At 37.7% G+C, this 19704-nt stretch overlaps 1 protein-coding gene across 1 annotated transcript; it reads right to left on the reverse strand.

Moving 5' to 3' along the window:
- Positions 1-1338: 1338 nt before the first annotated feature.
- SAMD8 (sterile alpha motif domain containing 8) lies at positions 1339-18675 on the reverse strand. Its single transcript, XM_017746383.1, has 6 exons — positions 18494-18675; positions 11552-12156; positions 9541-9636; positions 8724-8841; positions 7775-7925; positions 1339-6889 (listed from the first exon to the last, which is right to left on the reverse strand). The coding sequence occupies exons 2-6, from the start codon at positions 12124-12126 to the stop codon at positions 6585-6587; spliced, it is 1245 nt and encodes a 414-aa protein (XP_017601872.1). The 5' UTR covers positions 12127-12156; positions 18494-18675; the 3' UTR covers positions 1339-6584.
- Between the last annotated feature and the right edge of the window lie 1029 nt (positions 18676-19704).

Here is a 19704-nt window from a genome sequence, read left to right on the forward strand (position 1 = left end):
TACCTTGGAGCACAGGAGGATGGGCATGTCACTCATCACATTTCTGGCAGAATCATGCACAAAACAGTTTTTGTGATGTGTTTCATGCCTATGTAAACAACAGTCACACCAGGTTATTGTTCTGTACAGATTCAGTATTACAAACCTCCCTGCAATGCTAAAAAAAACCCACCAAGGAATCTTTTTTAATGTGGCATTAGGATAAAGAAGTCTTCTCTGTTTAGCTTTGCCAAAAATACCCCAAAACCCCCTAACATCATAACATTATTTGAATCAAAAAACTCTGGAAGGGGCCTTTGTGATGAGACTTTACATGAAGTTGCAGAACCCAGAAAAATTGCAAATTAATTCTATCAGCCCCTTTCCAGTGCTTCCATTCACATATCAGAGATTCCTTAGTGGACAGTCACCTCTTGAATATTTTTTGGTACTCCCCACAAGTTTCATTCTCCACTCTCCCTCACAATATTTGTGAAATGAATTGCTGTTCCCTGAAGACCCTTCTTCAGTGTTACTGTAAGAAAAGCAAACTTGCTGCCTGCTCTTGTCTCCTCTTCCTTTCTGTCCCATTCTTTTTAGGGCTATTAGCCTCCAATTAGAGTACATGAGAATCTATCTGTGATCAAGAGACACAGATTCAGTTTTGATGACTTCATCTAGCAGAGTGAGGGGGAAAAACAGTGAATTGGTTTTTTATATTTAAAATGAATGATGAATCCTTGTTTGAAAAGCATTCCCTATCTCTTTCAAATTGACCTCGCATGCTGTGGTATACTAGGCATTAGAATTTGAACTTTTTGATAAACTAATGACACTACTAGAAAAAACCAAAACTGTTACCAAATTGGCTGTCAATATTTTGTCCAAGTCAAATGATTTCTATGAACAGTCCAGCAAGTGCCTATCCTATCCTAGTATCAAACTTCACTACAATTTTGACAGCAACAGGAATTTCGTATTTGGCAACTGTTTCCCTGTTCCAATTTTTCAGTAATTTTCTAATTACTGAAAACCAGTAATTTTACCAGAATCTGTCACAGATCGGTGCCAAAAGAAAATGCAAACCCCTTACAGGTAGCTGCAGACTTAAGACCACAGCTGTAAACCTGTAATTCCTACATCACCCAGAACAGTTATTCCTCCAGAAATGAAGTATATGCACATACCTGTAACAGAGTCCCACAGGATGTGCTAATTATATTTTGCCAGCATTACTTACTTCCACACTGAAGGAAGATCTCATAACACCATCACACCTATGCTTAGGAATACTTTCACAGTCACAGTGCTAACAGACAATGAGCCATCATTTTGCATATAAAATAAATTAAGCATTTGTCATCTTTCAAATATTTTATTTTAGTGTTTTTAAATATGTTTAACACAACAAAGATATAAAACAATATATTAATTCAATCTGAGTTTAGAATCAAAATAATATTTACTTATTTACAGTACTCTAAACTTCACTGGCATACTTTCTAGCCATTAGATAACACTATTTTCTCAGAACAAAACTGAAGTAACTTCAGTGTGAAAAGCCTTTGACGTCCTTATTACGTTAAGTACCATGTACAATGCAGTTTGTGGTTTCTCAAACTTGACAAAATTTCTCCTTTTTTGACAAAACTGAATTGGAAGAGCAAAACTAAGTTACAGTTAGTCTTTCTAACTACACAGTCAGGTTGTTGTGCTCCACATTTATCACCTTAAGTTCTTACACATCTATTAGAAATTGGCTTTTAAAATGTGCATGTCACTGAATTATATACATAATACTCACTGCAAATTTGTTAGGATACAACAGGTAAGTCTGCAGGATACTGCTACGTGGAAGGTTCAGTGTTCACAACACCGTAGCGTTTGAGGAGCTGAGAGGGGTTTTTTGCTGTTTTTCTTCATATAATGAACAAGACATCAGTAGATTCACTCTAAAGGACTTTTTTCCCCAGGAATACTGTTTCAATTAGGATAGTGACAAGGTGGACTTGTCAACTTGATAGATCAGAAATAGTAATTTTATAAATTCGTAGTCTATCAATTAACCCTTATTGTTGAAGTCTACATGCACAAAATAATTCAGAGGGTAAGCTGTCTCACTGCTAGGACTTCTGTCAAGTATACTTCCATCTTGACAAGACTGTGGTGGTTTTTTTAGTTACAGGTCAGATTTTTTTAAAGGTACCCTAGGTTATTAAAGAAAAAAATCAGTATTGTCTGTAGATTACTGCAAATTCTCCCTAACTCTGCAGTAGGAACAACATGGACAGGATGAAAAACTATCCTAGTTGGTTTAAGTTATTTTTGTTACACTCCAGGTCCATAAAACCTACTGTTTGGGGTTTTTTTCCATGACTGATGCTTGAAAACCAAGTGGGCTTTCATACAGCAGAAAACGAGCTAACTAATAATGGACAAGTATATCACTAAGCATGCAAGCAGTGGTTAAAAAACAAGGAGGCATTAATTGCTGCAAAAGGTGTGTACTGGTGTCTGAGTTCAACTCTTTCCTCTTAAACTTTTTGGCACTACATGAGACACAGCTGTACATGAAAGAAGATTATAGGAACCTGTGCTTTTATCCTCTTTGGAGGGTTTCAGTAATTTTAAATGACCTTATTTAACAGGCTTGCATCAAAAATAACTTTTTTTCCCAATCATTTAACTATTTAACCTTGCTTCTTAAAGCAGGTAACTATCAAGGTTTTATTTAGAGTATTTTGGTTTTTTACAGGTTTCTTCTCTCAGAACCCAGTTAAGTAGCAATTTCTTTGAAATTCTATTGGAATGTTTTTTCTACAGTAGATGGAGGGGAAGACATCAGAGAAAACCAAAAATAAAGTGACGTTACCTATTCCCATTACTGTAGCAGTATACCGCACACAGTACGCACCTGGCGTTATCCAAAAAAATGTTTAAACTAAAATGTTAACACTCACTGAAGTCAAGACTATTTAGTAATTTGCTTGAAGTTAAGCATACACGACAAGCAGTGCATTTATGAGTTCCAACTCTTGCTAGTCTTGGACATTTAAATACTTCAGGCCTATCTACATTTCTGTACTGACACTTTGTGTAAGTGTTGTCATGTTTGCCACAGGACATGAAGATTATCTGCCTATATGGAAGCTTTCTATAGCATTGTTCAAGCTGAATTGGAGGAACCTTGCCTAAAGATCCTTTCCTAAGTTTTTGTCAGTGTAATCAGAATGTGTTAAAAAACACATCTATGAAGGTCTAATTCTGTGGTGTAATTCATAACCCACTTAAGGGATCTTTCAAAAGTTAAAAACTAAAGGCAAAGAAAGCTATTATAAGAAACTGTATCATAAGGTACAAAAAAAACAAAGAAAAGGGATGGGGGAAGAGCCTGTGTGTTTATCACTTGCAGGTATGTGCGTACAGATCCCCAAAGTAATAAGGAAGAGCTCAACCCTATTGCCAAGTCTCAAATATTACTAAAATTGCTAAGCTAGCAAAAAAAAGTGACCCTCCCCTTCTTTTGTATATACAGTTATTAATTTCAGACTTTGCAACTTGATTCATCTGTGCACTTTGTAGTACTAATGTTGTTAAGACACTTGCACTTGCTGGCATTACACAGCAATTCATTCATTACTCCGAATTCAGATTATGTGGGCACTCACACAGACCACAGAGACAACTTAGCACAAAAGAGGTGCAACCTGTTAAAGGAGAGCAAAAAGACTGGTGTGTGAACATACAGGAAGACGTCCCTGAACATACCAAGCATTAAATCCAAGGCCCAATGGTGCTCTGCTGTCTTTACTTAAAAGTGCTTGTCAGCAACAGAAGCAGCAAAATGCTTTTAAAGCACTGACTCTTTCAAAAGGCAGTACAAAATGTTAAGGCTATCAGTTACTTGCAACTTGTTTCCATCTAATTAACAATAAAGCTTACATTCCCAGCTTTATAGACTGACCTGTGCTCTTTTGCAAGCAAGATCAGATTTTTCTGTCTTCTATCAATTTCAAGCTTTCCTCTTGCATGTTTACAGACAGACAAAACGTACTTCCAAAACAGCAGAGGACAATTATCCTGACAATGTTTTAACCCACTCCAATGCTACCAAAACCAACCTTTTTATATTACTTATCCTGGACTTGGACACCTAGCATCAAGGGAAACAGCACAAAAGAACAAGCTTCTTTAAAAAAAAAAATATAAGCAAGACTGATTTAAAGCAATTTACTTAACAGAATTTGAAAAATTAAATAAGAACAAAGAATCTTTACGTTTCAAAGTATATGAACTTCATTACAAAAAATAATAATATTGAAATGATAGCTTTAGTTTATGTAAACATTGTTACACTGGGCTGTACTTGAAAATCCTCCTGCATATCTAAGTTGTAAAATAATATTTCAGTTTAGATGCAGTTATGCCAGTTACTACTCAAAGGGTTACTTTCAGAATCAACAGCTTTGCAAGTTGAATTGCATACCTCTCCATATAACTCAGATTACAATCCCTCACATCCTGAGAACAGATGCTTCCTAGAGTTTAGAAAAATAGCATTCATAACTGTGTGCATTGCAAAGGCAAATATAAATTAACAAATAGAGCTCTTTCATTATAAAGTCTCAAGAGGAATGTTCAAATTGCCTTTCTGAAATCAGAAAGTTAAGAGCAGCAAATGGCAAGTCTTGAAATCTTCCAGAATATTTTCTCCTTTTTTTGTTAGTGTAAGCATACTCCCCTAATTTGGATGGCAAAAGCCATCAGGCTATGGTAGATTGAACAATATAGTATTAAACCTGCAATTTTGCTTAAAAATTGGAATGTTACAAATATAAAAACCTCTGGAATAGTACAGTGTACATGTGCTCAACAGAGTTGGCAGAGATATTCCAAGCTGTATAATTCCTCTGCGGAATAGGAGCTAAATTAAGTTACAAAAGTAATGTATTACGAAGAGTGTAAGGTAGTCAAGCTCGTACAATCAAGGTTTATAAAAGGAACACAGCACAGCAAGGAGTAGCCCACAGTAGGTTACAAGCCTCCAAACACGAAACCTTGCAAACTCCAAATGGATTCATTTCTGTGCACACACAAGTACATTGTGCCCATTAAGTCAGCTTGTACCAAGATGGAAAAATGCTTTGTGTAACTTTCTAAAGCTGACTTACACTTCCTTTTGCACATCTTACCTATTCTGAAATTGCACTAATCAAATTAAAAGGTCTATACCATTTTTTTTCATTTTGTACCCTCTATCTATCAGTTTTGATTTAGCACAAATCCAATTTCAAGTCTCTACAGACAACATTAGTATTGTCCCCTTACAATCCACTGCCTAAGAGATCACCAATCCTTGCTTATGCATCATGGACTTGGAGTGCTGGTTTGAGGTTTTTGGGGATGTTTTGTTGTGGGTTGTGGTTTGGTTTTTTTCAACAAGCAAAACTCAACTGTTTATGGTACTTTTATCTTTCAGTGTAGTAAATAAGCAACTTAATTTAAGAACATTAGTTTTCATAGTTGTTAGAAAAACATACACTGTGTGTGTTTATATATATAAACTAACATCCTGTGCATATATATATATCCAGAGATATTCACCATATTGTTGACACCAGAGTGCTAAAACATACATCAACATGAGCACTATTTCCAACACTCACTATTATTACTATTCCTGAAAGAGTTACTACATGCATTTTTCCCATCCATTTGCAGGACAGTAAGATACACAAAGACAACTGTTCTGTTTTTCCAATGTTAAAGAACTGCTCCTGAAAAGCATGCATGGGTTTGGGTATAAAGCAATTAAGACCACACAAAAGTTACTTTGTGGCTTTAAAACTCACTAAAGCTAAGTTTACTTTCAGTGGATGTTCCACTTACTTTAACTCATTTAAACACAAAAGGGAAAACTTTCAAGTGCTAGAACAACCATATAGACAACTGACAGACTAGACTAAATAAGTTCTCATGAAAAAATTATCATCACTGCACAGCCATAAGGCAGACTTTCATTTTTGGCAACCTGTATGCAGACCATTTATACTGTCAAGACCTGTAATTTAACAGTTAAGAGACCCTCTCAGCAAGGAGCTATACTGCTTTCTTCATTACGACGCAGACCTCCTCAATCTTTAAATATACACAGTTTGTTTTGAAAATTACATTTATGACTGTTTTAAAAGAAAGGCTTCATAAAGTTCTTATTTTTTCATCAGTATATGTAAAGGCTGGCACTCGGGAACAGAGATGATCTGGACCTGTAAAGGGTGTATTATATTCAATACAAAAACATATTTGATGTTAATGTTCCATAAACATTCACACAGAACCTTACCAAGGGTAGCAGTATTCTGGTTTATATTCATGCTTCACTGATAGCCTTTACCCATCCCTGCATTGTTTTCTTTTTTCACAAAGAGAAAACAAAACACATCCCTGTAAAGTATGGGAACCCCATTTTATGGCTAAGAATCTAAGAAACAAGGCAAGGAGGAGATCACAGAATGAAAAATGTTACTTGACCTCCTCCTTATAGCTAGCCTTTTAGGATCTTAGTCATAATGCTTCATAAAAATCTGAAGTGACCCCCATAGTCTTCAACCAATTAATCTTTTTAGTATAGTAGGTTTTGAAAAGGGCCAGCAATACTCATTGGGAACAGTCCCATTAACATTGCATTCAAAAAAAGAAAACATTGGAAACCATATCCTTGCTCTCCTACTCTGTTGATATGCTCTAGTATTAGCCAATGTATGGTAATACAAAAAGAGTCTTGTAGTGATGTAAAAGGCAATGAAGACATCTATAGAATAATGTTCATGTGCAGCCAAAATGAAGAAGATTCCAAAGAGATTCAGGACCCAGGACAAGGTGTGCAAGAAGTTCCAGCTCCTTGGCGTATCTAGGAGAAAACAGAAAGTGATTGACCTTGAATGTCTCAAAAATCAGGCCTAGACATTCCAAGTTTTTATACAGGCTTTTCATCCAAAAATGAGATGAAGTTGCTCTCTTCATTCAGAAATATTGTATACAGGTCCAATAAATCCAACAAAAACAACCACACAAGTTATATATGTCTATCACTTTGTGACTTCATTTACAAATGCATTTCTGAATTAACAAGAGCATCCTTAAATGCAGAATTCTTTATTCAACCAACTTCTTCTAATGAAAATCATGCTTTATCTATGTTATAAGGAAGAAGATGTAATGGAAGCTATATTACTGTTATTGCAGTCATTCCATCATAGTTGAACTCAAACTAATTATCTTTGCTTGCTATAATATGTATCAAATCACTGTTGGCGTCTACAGAAGGGTAGTACTGTTTCATATATTCTCACTCATTAAGGGGTTTGGTGTTTGGCTTTATGGGTTATACTAAACGTACAGAAACCTCGCCAGGTATTTTGGGTGACAGGAGGCAGTGGCAGATACCTAGGCAAGGGAATAGTAACAGACAATCCGAAGTATCTTCCCAAGTATTCTCCCAGTAGCAAGCCATAAAGCCTTTCTAATTTCTTGGCTCACACGTTCATTGAAAAGTGCCTTATTCATCCCCCCATTCAAGGAGGTGGTGCTCCTTTCCTGCCTGTGACTTGACTGTCACAAACCTGAGAAAGAGCACAGCAATCTGAATTTGTATTTGTTTGCTTAAATGTTACACTTTGAACTTGAGGAGGTCAAGGAGCAGATATTCTTAATACTTAAGGACATTCAAGTGTTTACAGCACCGCTGGCTGTACACGTTCTTAAGGACATTTGAGTATTGACACTCTGTACTTACATTCTGTGACAAAGAAGTTGAGCATGGTCAGGACGACAGTGTGACCACTGAACATATAATCTCCACACGTGTGTACTCCAGTCAGAGTCATTCCAAAGCCACTCCATATTGCAAATGCCCGCTGGAGTTTTGCCCAAACATTGCCATACAACTGAAAAACAGTGACATTAACCTTTACTAAGTTCCAACTCCACTGCCCAAACAGTATGTCCTTAAAGTTAGCTGTATTGCACTGTGTTTAATACCATTTATCATGTTGTGTCTTTTATTAAAATGCAGGTTAGCACACCTTTGGATTTCAGTGTGGCAATGAGTCACATTAGTAACTGCAATCACTAATTGTATTCATCATACCTCTGATGAATACTGGAATTTAGAGCAGGTATTTTGTTCCAAGTGATTTATCCACAGAGCCTGACTCTTTTTTTTCAATGTTTTCAGCCTTCCAAATGTGTCATTGTCAAGCTTTCCATTTGTTCAGCGCAAACCTCTCCTAACTAAAAATTAGGATGAAACCATAAAATCCCATGTTCTAATGAATATCCCTTATGAGAAGGGGTGAAACAGTAATAGTTTGTTGGGGTTTTTTTCAAAACCACGCAACCAACAAGACAACGAAGCAATTAATTCCCTTTCAGTCATTCTTCATGAAGTCAGTAGCTTAAGTGCACACCTCTTTGATGTACACTCTCTGGTTTACAGTGTGAAACACTCTGAACACCCTTCACCAAATAACCATATACTCTCCAAAGCTGCAAGTGCTTCTAAGACCCCTAGGGATGTTTGCCTGCATATGATAATTAAGGCAAGGGCAAGGAAACAGGAGACAAACACAATGTTCTTAAAAAACACACATCTAACACCATGGTCCCAACAATCTTAATCACATCTTAAGTATTTTTTTACAAAAGGAAACAGGAAAAATAATTGAAAGCATTTGAAGTTTTACCTTTCCAGTACACTGCAAGTGCTGGCCTGGCACCGAGAGTGAGGTAACAAACATTGTAATGCAACGTAATAGAAATACTGTCCCCATGAGGCTGCACAGCCTGCGCAGAAGTATAGATCTGGGAAAATACACAGGAGCTGAGATCAGGGAAGTTATGATAAAAACATTTCACTTCACCCCAACTTAATCCCATTAAGTCCTGTCATCATTACTGCAAGTTTCACAACACTTTTTTTTTTTTCTAAATTAAGTAGTACTGTAAAAATATGGTTCCACATGACAGGGTGAGACACTGTAGCAAGCTGACTGTCACCAAAAGGTACATCTCCACCTCTGAAGCTACTCTTGTGCTAGCTTTGGCACTCATGCCTTCTGCTGGCAAATTGATAAAAATCAATGAACCAGTGAAAATTTAACTTAAAATATGCATGAAAGCAAAAGCATTTTCTATCCCTCACTGAAAGCAAACTGCCAGGCTGGCTCAGACATCCTGTGGAAATTCATTCTCATAGCACTTTCTTATATACAAAACTGTTACGGTATGTGTGTATAATATACTGAAAACTCTCTGAAATACCTGTGTTCCAAAGGAAATGACTTATAAATATGGTAGGAAAGTTAAGTTCAGATGACTCCTTTGAAAGATTCACAAGCCATCATTCTTGATTAAATCCTCCCTAATCCAAATTAACAGAGATATACTAGGAGTTGACAAGATTCTTACTGAATGGAAATTCTTAAACAATCATCATAAATTCTTGTTATGGTCTTTTCTCTGCATCAAAGGACCAGTTAATTTGGATTTTATAAAATCTACCTGTGTTTGTGAAGCAGAAGAACCAAGAGCCAAATGTAGCAAAGAATTACACCACATACTTCAGTCATAGCAAAAGCCCATGGTATCCTGGGGACGCTAAAAAAAAAAACAAAGCAAGAAAGTTAATACAAAGGCTTAATTAATTTTTTTCCTAATCTCAGTATTGAAAATACGGGCATATGAAGTTCATTTGCAATCATCTGACAATAGTATAAACTACAGCCAAAAATTCTTTTGTCAGACTGAATGAAACAGAATCTGAAATATATTCAATTACATTATCTCCTTCCTAATAATGTGTTTCCAGCAGATGTTTACACAGAATTCGCTAAGTCAGGGAAAATCCCTAGTATACTCTCTTAATTTACATGACTTACTAACAGGATGTGTTCCTCTACCACTGTTTCACAACAACCTTTTTCATTCTGACAAGAACTTGCATCATGTCAATTATGCTGCTTATGCTTGTAAGAATGCTATGTCAACACAATGAATTAAATACTTCAAGGCCAAAAATCTTAAATACTTGCAATGAAGCAGAACTGCATAGAGAAGTATCAGGGAAAATAAAAATTGTTTTCAAATTTTCAGTGATAATCACTACATGCAAACCTTTCAGCCTTCCCTGTCAAAAGATTTAAGACCTTCTTGCACACATAAGGCACTGTAACAATTTCCACTTTCAGTCACCAAAATACAGATCAACAGATTTAAAGAGAAGCTGCTCCTCATAGTTTTGTGCTCCCCCTGATACAAAGGGGTAGCAAAGCACTGCTCAAACACGAGCTTTGTAGTAATCCCCTCTCATTGTTTTGTGGGCTGCTGCTTTCTGCCCTCCCCCATCCTCCTGCCCACTGAATACCATGGTAGCACCCTGGGAACAAAATCCATAATCCCATAGCTCCTGTTCTCTCTCCCCTCTTCCACTCTGCTGGATGTGGTCTGTCCTTGCTGAGTTTATATATAAATTTATGGGGGATTCTGCACACTTGATCAAAAGATTAGAGTCTTACTGACTTCTTGAAAGTCATTAATGGAAATGGAAATTAATGCAGGAACAGAAAGATCACAAAGGCTCAACTTTTTAACAGTTTAGCTCATATCTTTTAAAACTCTCTAGGCAGTTAAGTTCTCCATGGAGCAAGTGCACTTTCTCAAAGGGAACATTTATCCTCTATTAAACCTGTAGTCAATTACTAGAATTTGACTTTGCCATTGTGTCTCTTCTTTGCCTGAAGTGAAACATTTTCTTTAAAAAAATGAGCAGGTACTGCATAAGTCACAACAGTGGTTTAATACCCTGTTAAAAGAGATGCTGGTCTTTTCATTCTACTTCAGTTTCCTTACACCATGTTCAGCAAGCTGACAGTGGGAAAACAACAAAAATATAGTACCAATGCTGTTCACTTTCTACTTCTTTGCTCACTCACAGACCAAAATATTCCTTTGTCCAAAGTTTTTATATAACAAGACATGTTAAGCTTCATAGCAGGAACTGGATTTCAGAAAATGCATATGGCTGCATATCTGTGCCAGCTGACCATCATGCTTTTTACTAGAATGCAAGGATGCACTAACTAATTACTGTGTTGTAATGAGTTTAGTTCATACATACAACATATAATCTTAGTTGTATGTTGATGGTACAACCATCATATTTCTACCTTTCTTTGAGCTCGGTAATTAAGATACATGCTTACTGAATTGTGAATCCTTTAAAACTAAATATAAACTAGGTAGAACAACAGCTCAATTTATTTTCCCCTAAAACTAAATCTAACCGATTTAGATTTCAGTTAACTAAATCTAGTTATCTAGATCTAACTGATCTAACTGATCCACATTTCAGTCTTAGCAGAAGGATTTGCTAGACTTATTACTGTTTTGCAGAGGCATCTTCTAGAGCAGATGAAACCTTCTTCTACAGCATACGAAACTTTGAAAACAAAGAAAACACAGCCTATATTTTAACCATCACATTACTGTTTTGTTTAGAAAGAAAATTTCTTACCTATCTAGAAATATGTCTGGCAGAGGTGGATATGTTTGCATGTCAGGTACTCGCTCGTGTACTATCACCATAACAAATGATGTAAAGCCAAACACTATGAACACATACACACAACTTAAAACTGTCTTCCAATACTCTGGGTCCAGTCTTCGTGTAGCATGTTTGTTTTTTCCATTTGCATATTGATACTGATCACCATTCAAGTCAGTAATTGGTCCATCATAGTCCCGAGGTACTTCACCATTACAAAACCAATCTGCCCCCTGCAGTGACCCAACTGGGCACACTGTGCCAGTGTGCCCATCACTGGTGTAACCCAGCTCTTCCAGGACATCAATATGCTGCTTCTGCAGTTTGCGTATGGACAACATTAGCCTCTTGATGTCCCCCAGGATTTTGATTTCCAGAGGAGGGGATCGTAAATCATACTCAGTAAGAGTCAGCAGTGTAATTCCATCTAGCCTGTGTCTGTTGCACAAAACATCCACATATTCACAGAAGCCTTCTTCCTTCAGCCACTTGGCCACGTTCTTGGTAGTCCAACGTCGAATGCAAAGCTGGTTATTGCCTGCCATCCTCTCCCTTTATCTGCCAAGTACACTGACCTGTTGCATATCCAAGAGACACAACACCAGAAAGGTTAACACAGGTTACTGAAATGCCAGGGTCTTTTGTGCAATTTTAGTAGCCCAAGACATTTTACATAACAAACAGCTAAAAACCAGACCTAATTTCTTAGGTAAGTAATATAAAAAGGCTTTTATTTTCATCAAAGAAAAAATAAATTATCTCATTTGCTCCTAAATAGAAATTTAAAGTTTCCAAGAAGCAGAATATGCCCTAGATGTATCCCATATACTTTTCTAATTTTGTTATAAATAAATAAATCCAGGTTTGTTAATTACATTAGGGAATGAAAATCAAATACTACTCTGTTTAAATATCAGCTTAATCATTAGCCTTTTCCACTGTTTGCAGTTCATCAACTACGCAAGAAAGTATAGCCAGCAAACACACAAAACTGAATTAAAGCTGAAATAATACATTTCAATACAATCCAACATATCCCACTGGTTAAAAATATATATACTGAAGCTTTGATGACAGGACATTCTCCCACTCCTTCCAAGTAAACACCTATGTCTAGATATCTGCAACAGTATTGAGCTGAAGTATCTTAGTTGTATGTTGATGGTACAACCATCACATTTCTATATTTGTTTGATCTCAGTAATTAAGATATATGCTTACTGAATTATGAATCCTTTAAAATATTCAGCTTTCAAAAATAACATTACTAGGAATGAAGCACTAGCTTAAGCTTCAAAGCATTTTTAAAAGTGATGTGGTAGTAGATAACACAGTAATACACCAAAACTAAAAGAGATGTATTCTCTTCATACAGATTTCTCAATAATTGTGTTCTTACTCTAGAATATTGCTTGGAGGAAGAAGAGACAGCTCAGCAACATTGTAGTCACATGGTGGTGACAAGTCACCAGAACAACAACCAGGAAAAAAGTTAACCACAGGACATTATGTGGAACGCACGACAAAACTTTGAAAGGCTACCGGTGAAGTACTAAAAGGTTTACGCAATGTTAAAGACCCACAGCAGTAGAGAATGGATTTGTGCATAATTTATATTTGGTGGCACATGTACAGCAGCCATCTAAGAAACAGCTACGATTTCACAGCTCTTTTGTACTCAGAAAAACAGTCTAATTAACTAGAATGCTTCAGTCATGCCAACCAAATCTCAGAAAATACAAGGCAGTACAATACACTACTGCCACATACATCATTCAAGGCTTTCAGAATGAAAGCAAGAAAACAGCCTATTTAATCTATTATTTAGCTTCTGCCTATAGTAAACTGGCACTCAAACCCATCATGAATATTAAGCACAGTTCTGCATCTTTTTCAGGGGCACAGTTCTTCCAAAACAGAACCTCTTTCCTTTTCGCTTCTTTTTTAAAGGAGGTACAGTACCTATCATGCTCTTAATATAATTACTGGATTCAACTTTTTCTTCTGGCTTTCATCTAATGGAACCACAAACTATTTTACACTGTATCAGAGAAGATTCAATTTGCCAAATGAGATTTCCCAGCAGTGCAAAAGGAATATCTTAGAAGAAAAATGAGCACACAAATCACACTTACCCTTCTAAAATAATTAAGGGCATGCTACTTCTGAAGATAGACTCTCAGGAGTTGACTGTATATTAACAACGTGTACTTAATTCATTGCTAAAATTTCTCAATACTTCATATACAGTCAATAAGTATATAAGCTTTAATACCTTGATTTAAATAGTTACCAAAAAAAAAAAAAACCAAACCTACTACAATACCTGCACATCCTATACATTTCCTTCTCCACATAAAAGGGTATTTTCTCATTTTTATGTTATCTTAGTATTTTTGAAAGTTCAAGACGTTCAAAGGCTCAAAAACAACTGTAACAACTATTTTGGTCACACAGCTAATAAAATAAATTACGACATTTAATTTTCAACTAATCATCAGTTAATTGACCTTTTTTGTACTACATATTTTTACTTTATTCCAGGGTTGCTGTTTAATCCCAGATGGCAAGAAGATTCATTTAGCCACTCGCTCACTCCCACCCACACTGCCGCCAGCCTGCTCCCCCTGCAGTGGGCTGGAGAGGAAAACTGTTAAAAGGTAAACCAAATGGGTTCAGATATAAACAGTTTAATAACGGTAATAAAGTAAAATATAGTAATAGTAGCAATGGAAATAACAAAAAGAGAGAGAACAACATCCAAGAAAGACAAGTGACACACATTACAACTGCTCAGCACCTGCTGACCTTTGCCCAGCCAGGTCCCCAGCAGTGGTCAGCCCCTCCTGGCCAAATCCCCCCTCCATTTATATATCAAGCAGGACATTCCACGGTATGAAATATCCCTTTGGCCAGGTTCAGGTCAGCTGTCCTGGCTGTGCTCTCTCCCAGCTTCTTCTGCACCTCCTCACTGGCAGTGCAGGGGAAACCGAAAACTCCTTGACTTAGGGTCAGCACCACAGAGCAACAACTAAAACATGAGTGTGGTATCAACATTGTTCTTATACTAAATCCAAAACATCCAGTAAAAATAAACAAACTTGAGTTGCTTATCTGAACTTCCAGCTTTCTTTACTCAGAAATACAGATGAAATACTGAAAAAAAAAGTTGTTAATCACAGTGGGTTTTATAACACAGTAATCATCACGAGTTTTTCTAAAAGCAGTGAATGTAAACTCACCACCACAAATACACTCAACTTACTGATACTGTCTTCTAACCAAAGCAGCTTCTGAGGACAAAGGCAGGAAACTGTACCTAACCTAAGTGAATTCCATTCATTTGTCACAAGTCAAGTAGCCTAACAGCAGCCTAGTCTTCCTTCATCTGGCGTTGCCAGAATAAAAATCAACCCTTACCAAATGTGCAGTAAAAGTAACCTTACAAGACTGAATGAGCACAGTCATCAAAGGTCACTACGGGCTGGACCTGGGAGAAAGTCTACATTAACCTCAACATGCAACTGATAGGACCTGCTCCTGTTTTTAAATGCTGTAAACAACAAGACACTTAACCAACTGCAAAAGACAAAGAAATGACCACAAAATACAAATTTAAAACATTACACAGAGCAGGTAGCTAATTTCATCTCAACGGCAACAGTTAAATTCATTTTTTAATGACAAAGCAACCTATTTAAACCCTGAAACTACCTTCCCTTGCAGACTACTCTGCAGGTTTGTGGTTTAAAGGGTAAAAAGGTTTAAAGGGTAAAAAGCACTTTCCCTAATAATCATAACACCTAGACTACAATACAGATCCCTGTGTGCTACTGCTCCTGTTCATTTTTGAAGCTGAAGAATGCTACATAACTTTTATGCCACTAGACTGCGACCCAAGATTAATGCAGCAGAAGAGGCAAAGTGCCCTAGACAGCTGCATGTGTCTTCTGAAAGGAAACAGCTCTGGTAACTACTTTGCCTTCGACGTTACTGGTTTTATCACTGAAACCAAATAATGGGTAACATTATTTAATGATGAATAACACACATGAGTAACACAAACAAGCACAGACTTAAGCATCAGAGGGCAAAATACACTTTTCACCTGAGATCAGCAATGTCGGTAGCTAGTTAGTTGATTAGTTTCCCGGTACTGTGACTTAACACATAGCAAGATCATCAACAGCACATACTGTGTGTCCCATTTTCTTTCACCAGCCTTTCAATTAACAGCATGAACACAAAGGCATATGTAGAAGTACTTATTTTTTAAAAGAAAAATGTTACTTCATGAGCCATGAACATTTCTAGAATTTGGTTGGGGCATTTTAAGAAATAAGATGCCTCGGAGAGGCTGCGTATACCCTAGCTGATAGCAAAATTTCCTAGATGTATATTTAAATAGAGAAAATTAACCTCCTTTAACATGACTGTCCATGATTCTATCATGTTCCCATCTACTGAATTGCTGCCAGTCAAGCAATAATTCCCTAACCTTCCTAGCTTGTAGACTTTGAGACAGTATATTGAGGTAAAAATGTGAACACTTGAATCTGCTTATCACTACTCTAGCCAAGGAAAAGCAGCATTAGTATCACAGTAACATTAGGCTGCAAACTTGATTAGAGCAGAGTCACAGCTGAAGGGTTAAACAACCTAGTTAGGTCTGCAGCAGTTAGCAGAGTGCTGACTGGTTTTGTTTATTCCAGACACATGCAAAAACTATTAGGACCATTACTGCTTTACCACCTGTCCTCAAGTACCTGGGAGAGCCTTGGTGATATGTCCCTTGATTTTTTTCCCCTAGGTTCAATTCCCACAATCCTTGAGGGAAATTTTGGGAAGAATGCTGAAGCACTATCAGGTCTCAAGTGATTTAACCTACATTTGTGTATGAAGGTTTCAAGCTGCAGTTTGAATATAGGCCATTCCAACTCAGCCCCCCTTCGATGGGTCTGCTGGCTTAGGAGCACATCCCACACCTCCTCAGGGGAGAAGTTGTTCCCTGCAAAGGCTGCTACTTCGCCCATGTGGACAAGGCCCATGCTGGTAGCCTTGGTTCCCCAGCACAAAAAAGCTACACAAAAACCTTGTGCTGAGCCAGCCTGCAATAATAAGGCTACTGTCGCACACCAACTTAGCAATGCTCTGCTGGAAAAAGAACACACAGCACTGCCTTGTTATGCAGCACAAGGCTGGGCTACTCTGCTGACTCTGACTTACTTGGGAAACTTGTCACCTGTTCTTCCTGGAAACTAAATTCTTCAGTGCTTATTTAAAGCAAATAGCACCAAAGATTTCACTGCCATATAGCAGTGACTTAGTCCTTACCTTCTAAATGCCACCAGATACGTACAATATGGTATCTTGTGAACAGAAGGACAAAAAGAACACATGCAAAAACAATACATGATTTTTCAACAGTTTTTAAATACAATAGCTAACATACTATATATAAAATTGATCAAACACAGCACAATGCCCACCATGAGACAAATCCCAGTATTTTCCTGAAGCAAGAATACAGTAAGTTCAAATGCATAAATATTGCTGTAAAACTTGCACTGAGTTTTAATTAATAACTTTGGTATCATGAGATGATCAGCAGTAGCTTAACTGTACTCTAAAGTCTTAGTGCTATGCATGTTAAGTAAGATAAGAAATCTCAAAGTAACACTAGTTTAGTCTTAGGTTTTAAGCCATCAAGGAAGATGGGTTTTTTGAGAATTATTTATTGAAGTGCAGCTTGTGGATCAAATATTAGCATATATTCTTAGCAGAGTCTTTCTGTTGAGACACCTCCATGCAAGACTGACAGCAGCTGCTACAGAAAGTCCTGAAAGCTACACATATTTGTCTTAAGAACCACCAAGTACAGTTACATATTTCATCAAAATGAACAGAATACATACTGCTCCCTGACTCTTACACCTCATTAAGCCAAACAGGTTGTATTATACTCAAGTAAACACTAACTCCTAATCTATGAACCAACTAACAAAACAAATTTTTATCCTACTGCCACAATTCAAGGCACACACAAGTGATTTTAAAACAACTGATCAAGTACTCCACCACTTACCTTAGGATGTCATTCATAGTATTTCATTACTATTTATCTAAGTTCTCAAACATTTTACATGCTAAATATCAGGTGTTAAGTATTTTCCCTCCAGTTTCAAGTAATAGTATATCCCTCCTGTAACAGAATGTTGGCCACTCTTTATCCCTATACAATTTAGGAGTAACACAACTAAAGTTTCCTTCTCCCTTTTTCTTCCCACACCTTATCTTACAATGGAAATAGGGGAAGACACGAACAAACTCTCCATCCAAATGAATACCAGAATAATATCTGAAGGCAAACTGTGTTTCATCTTGCTCTCCACAATCATTTACAATCTGATCTTTCTGGTCTAGTGAGAATCTAGTAGCCTGCTTCATTTTAGGTGCATTAAAGTAAGTAAGAAATAAAAAATTTCTAAAAGGTATGCGATTATCAAACGTACATACATTATGTAATATGGTTAGTGGATCTCAGCCAGCTAAGTGAGCTGCAAAGGCAAGCTCTATACAAAGAAAAGTGATACTACAGAACCCAAAAGGTTACAATTGCTAGGCCAACCTGTGTTTTTAACAGTATCCTACCAAAATAAACCCTCAACCAGCCAGCAAAAAGAGTATCACATAGAACAGCAAACAAGATAACTTAAAATTGTTGTGCTTTACAAATCTACAGAACATTTCCTTCACATCTAAGCAATAACTACACAACAAAAACTTACAAAACTTCCCAAATTCCTTTCACTTGGAATAAAAATCACTTCACACTAATCCTGCAGGTTAGTTGCACCTTTCTTCTACATCACAGAAAGCAAAAGGAAGAACAAGACACAGGCATTTCCTTACCTATGATATCCAGCAAGAGGCACCCCCTACCAAACAGGAGGGGCGTTTAAATGCCAGGAAATGTCTTCTGAGCTCTTGCCACTCCAGAGCACAGCATGATCAGCTGCTCTGTGGAGGTGGCACAGACACGGTGTCCAGCTGCACGAGGGAGCTCTGTGGAGACAGAGCAGACCTTAGCCAAGTGGAATCTTCCATCAAGTCATCTTACAACACAGAATGAGTGTTGCACATGTAAAATTTTTATAAAATTAATTTTGCAAACTGAAGCCTCAAATACAAAACCATGAGACCACTTCAACTTATTCCAAATGTTAACATTAAAACTACTTCTCATTTGCCTCTTCTTCCATTAGAGAGCTGGAAAAAAACTACCTTTTTGAAGTGTTAGGGGTTTTTCAATAGCAATCAGCAATGACTAAGTGAATGGTCCGAGGCCACCTAATGTATCAGTAATATAGATTTAAGAGACTGAGTCGGTAACAGTTCCAGTAGTTTCAACCTTCTCATGCTCAGGCCCTAAACTCGCACAAACCCTCTCTCCCACAGATAGAACCCTCCACTTAACCCTGACACTCGAAGAACACACATGCAAACGAGTAACAGCACTGTTCCATGTTGCCTTGTTAGTAATCAAATCCTACATACTCAACAGCATTTTTATTCAAAACTAAACGCTTTGTCCTCAGAAAACATACCAACTTTTTAGAAAAAATTAGGAAGACGCTGAATATCGATTTTGATCCGATCCAACCGTTTGGTTATCTGACTATAAGACTGACACAAGGCATCGTTTCCAGGAACGATCTGTTTGCTGCGGAGGCTGACACGAGAATCAGACACCACACGGGTCCCCTCTGCCCCCGGGCCCCACAACAAACCGCACAGTGCCTGCAGGCCCCGACCCCCGGTGCGAGCCCTGGCCCCGCTCGGCACCCGCCCCACGCCTTCACACGCCTCTCCTAACGAGGCTGACGAAGTTCAGCCCGAAACCAGCACAGCCGGGCACAAGGGCTGACCCCTTCAGCCCGAACACCGCCGGCGACATCGCCCCAGCGCACAGCTGGTGCTCCCGGGCCGGGCGCTCGCTCTCGGCAGAGATGTGTCCGGGCCAGGTGGGCGCGGTAATTACAGCGGAGGGGATTTTAGCGCAGGGAACACAGCACAGGAGGCTCGTCCCCCCCGGTAGGCGAAGCTGTTCTCCTCCCGCACAG

Source organism: Corvus brachyrhynchos, unplaced genomic scaffold (genome assembly GCF_000691975.1).
Source record: "Corvus brachyrhynchos isolate BGI_N302 unplaced genomic scaffold, ASM69197v1 scaffold279, whole genome shotgun sequence".
Classification (NCBI taxonomy): Eukaryota; Metazoa; Chordata; class Aves; order Passeriformes; family Corvidae; genus Corvus; species Corvus brachyrhynchos.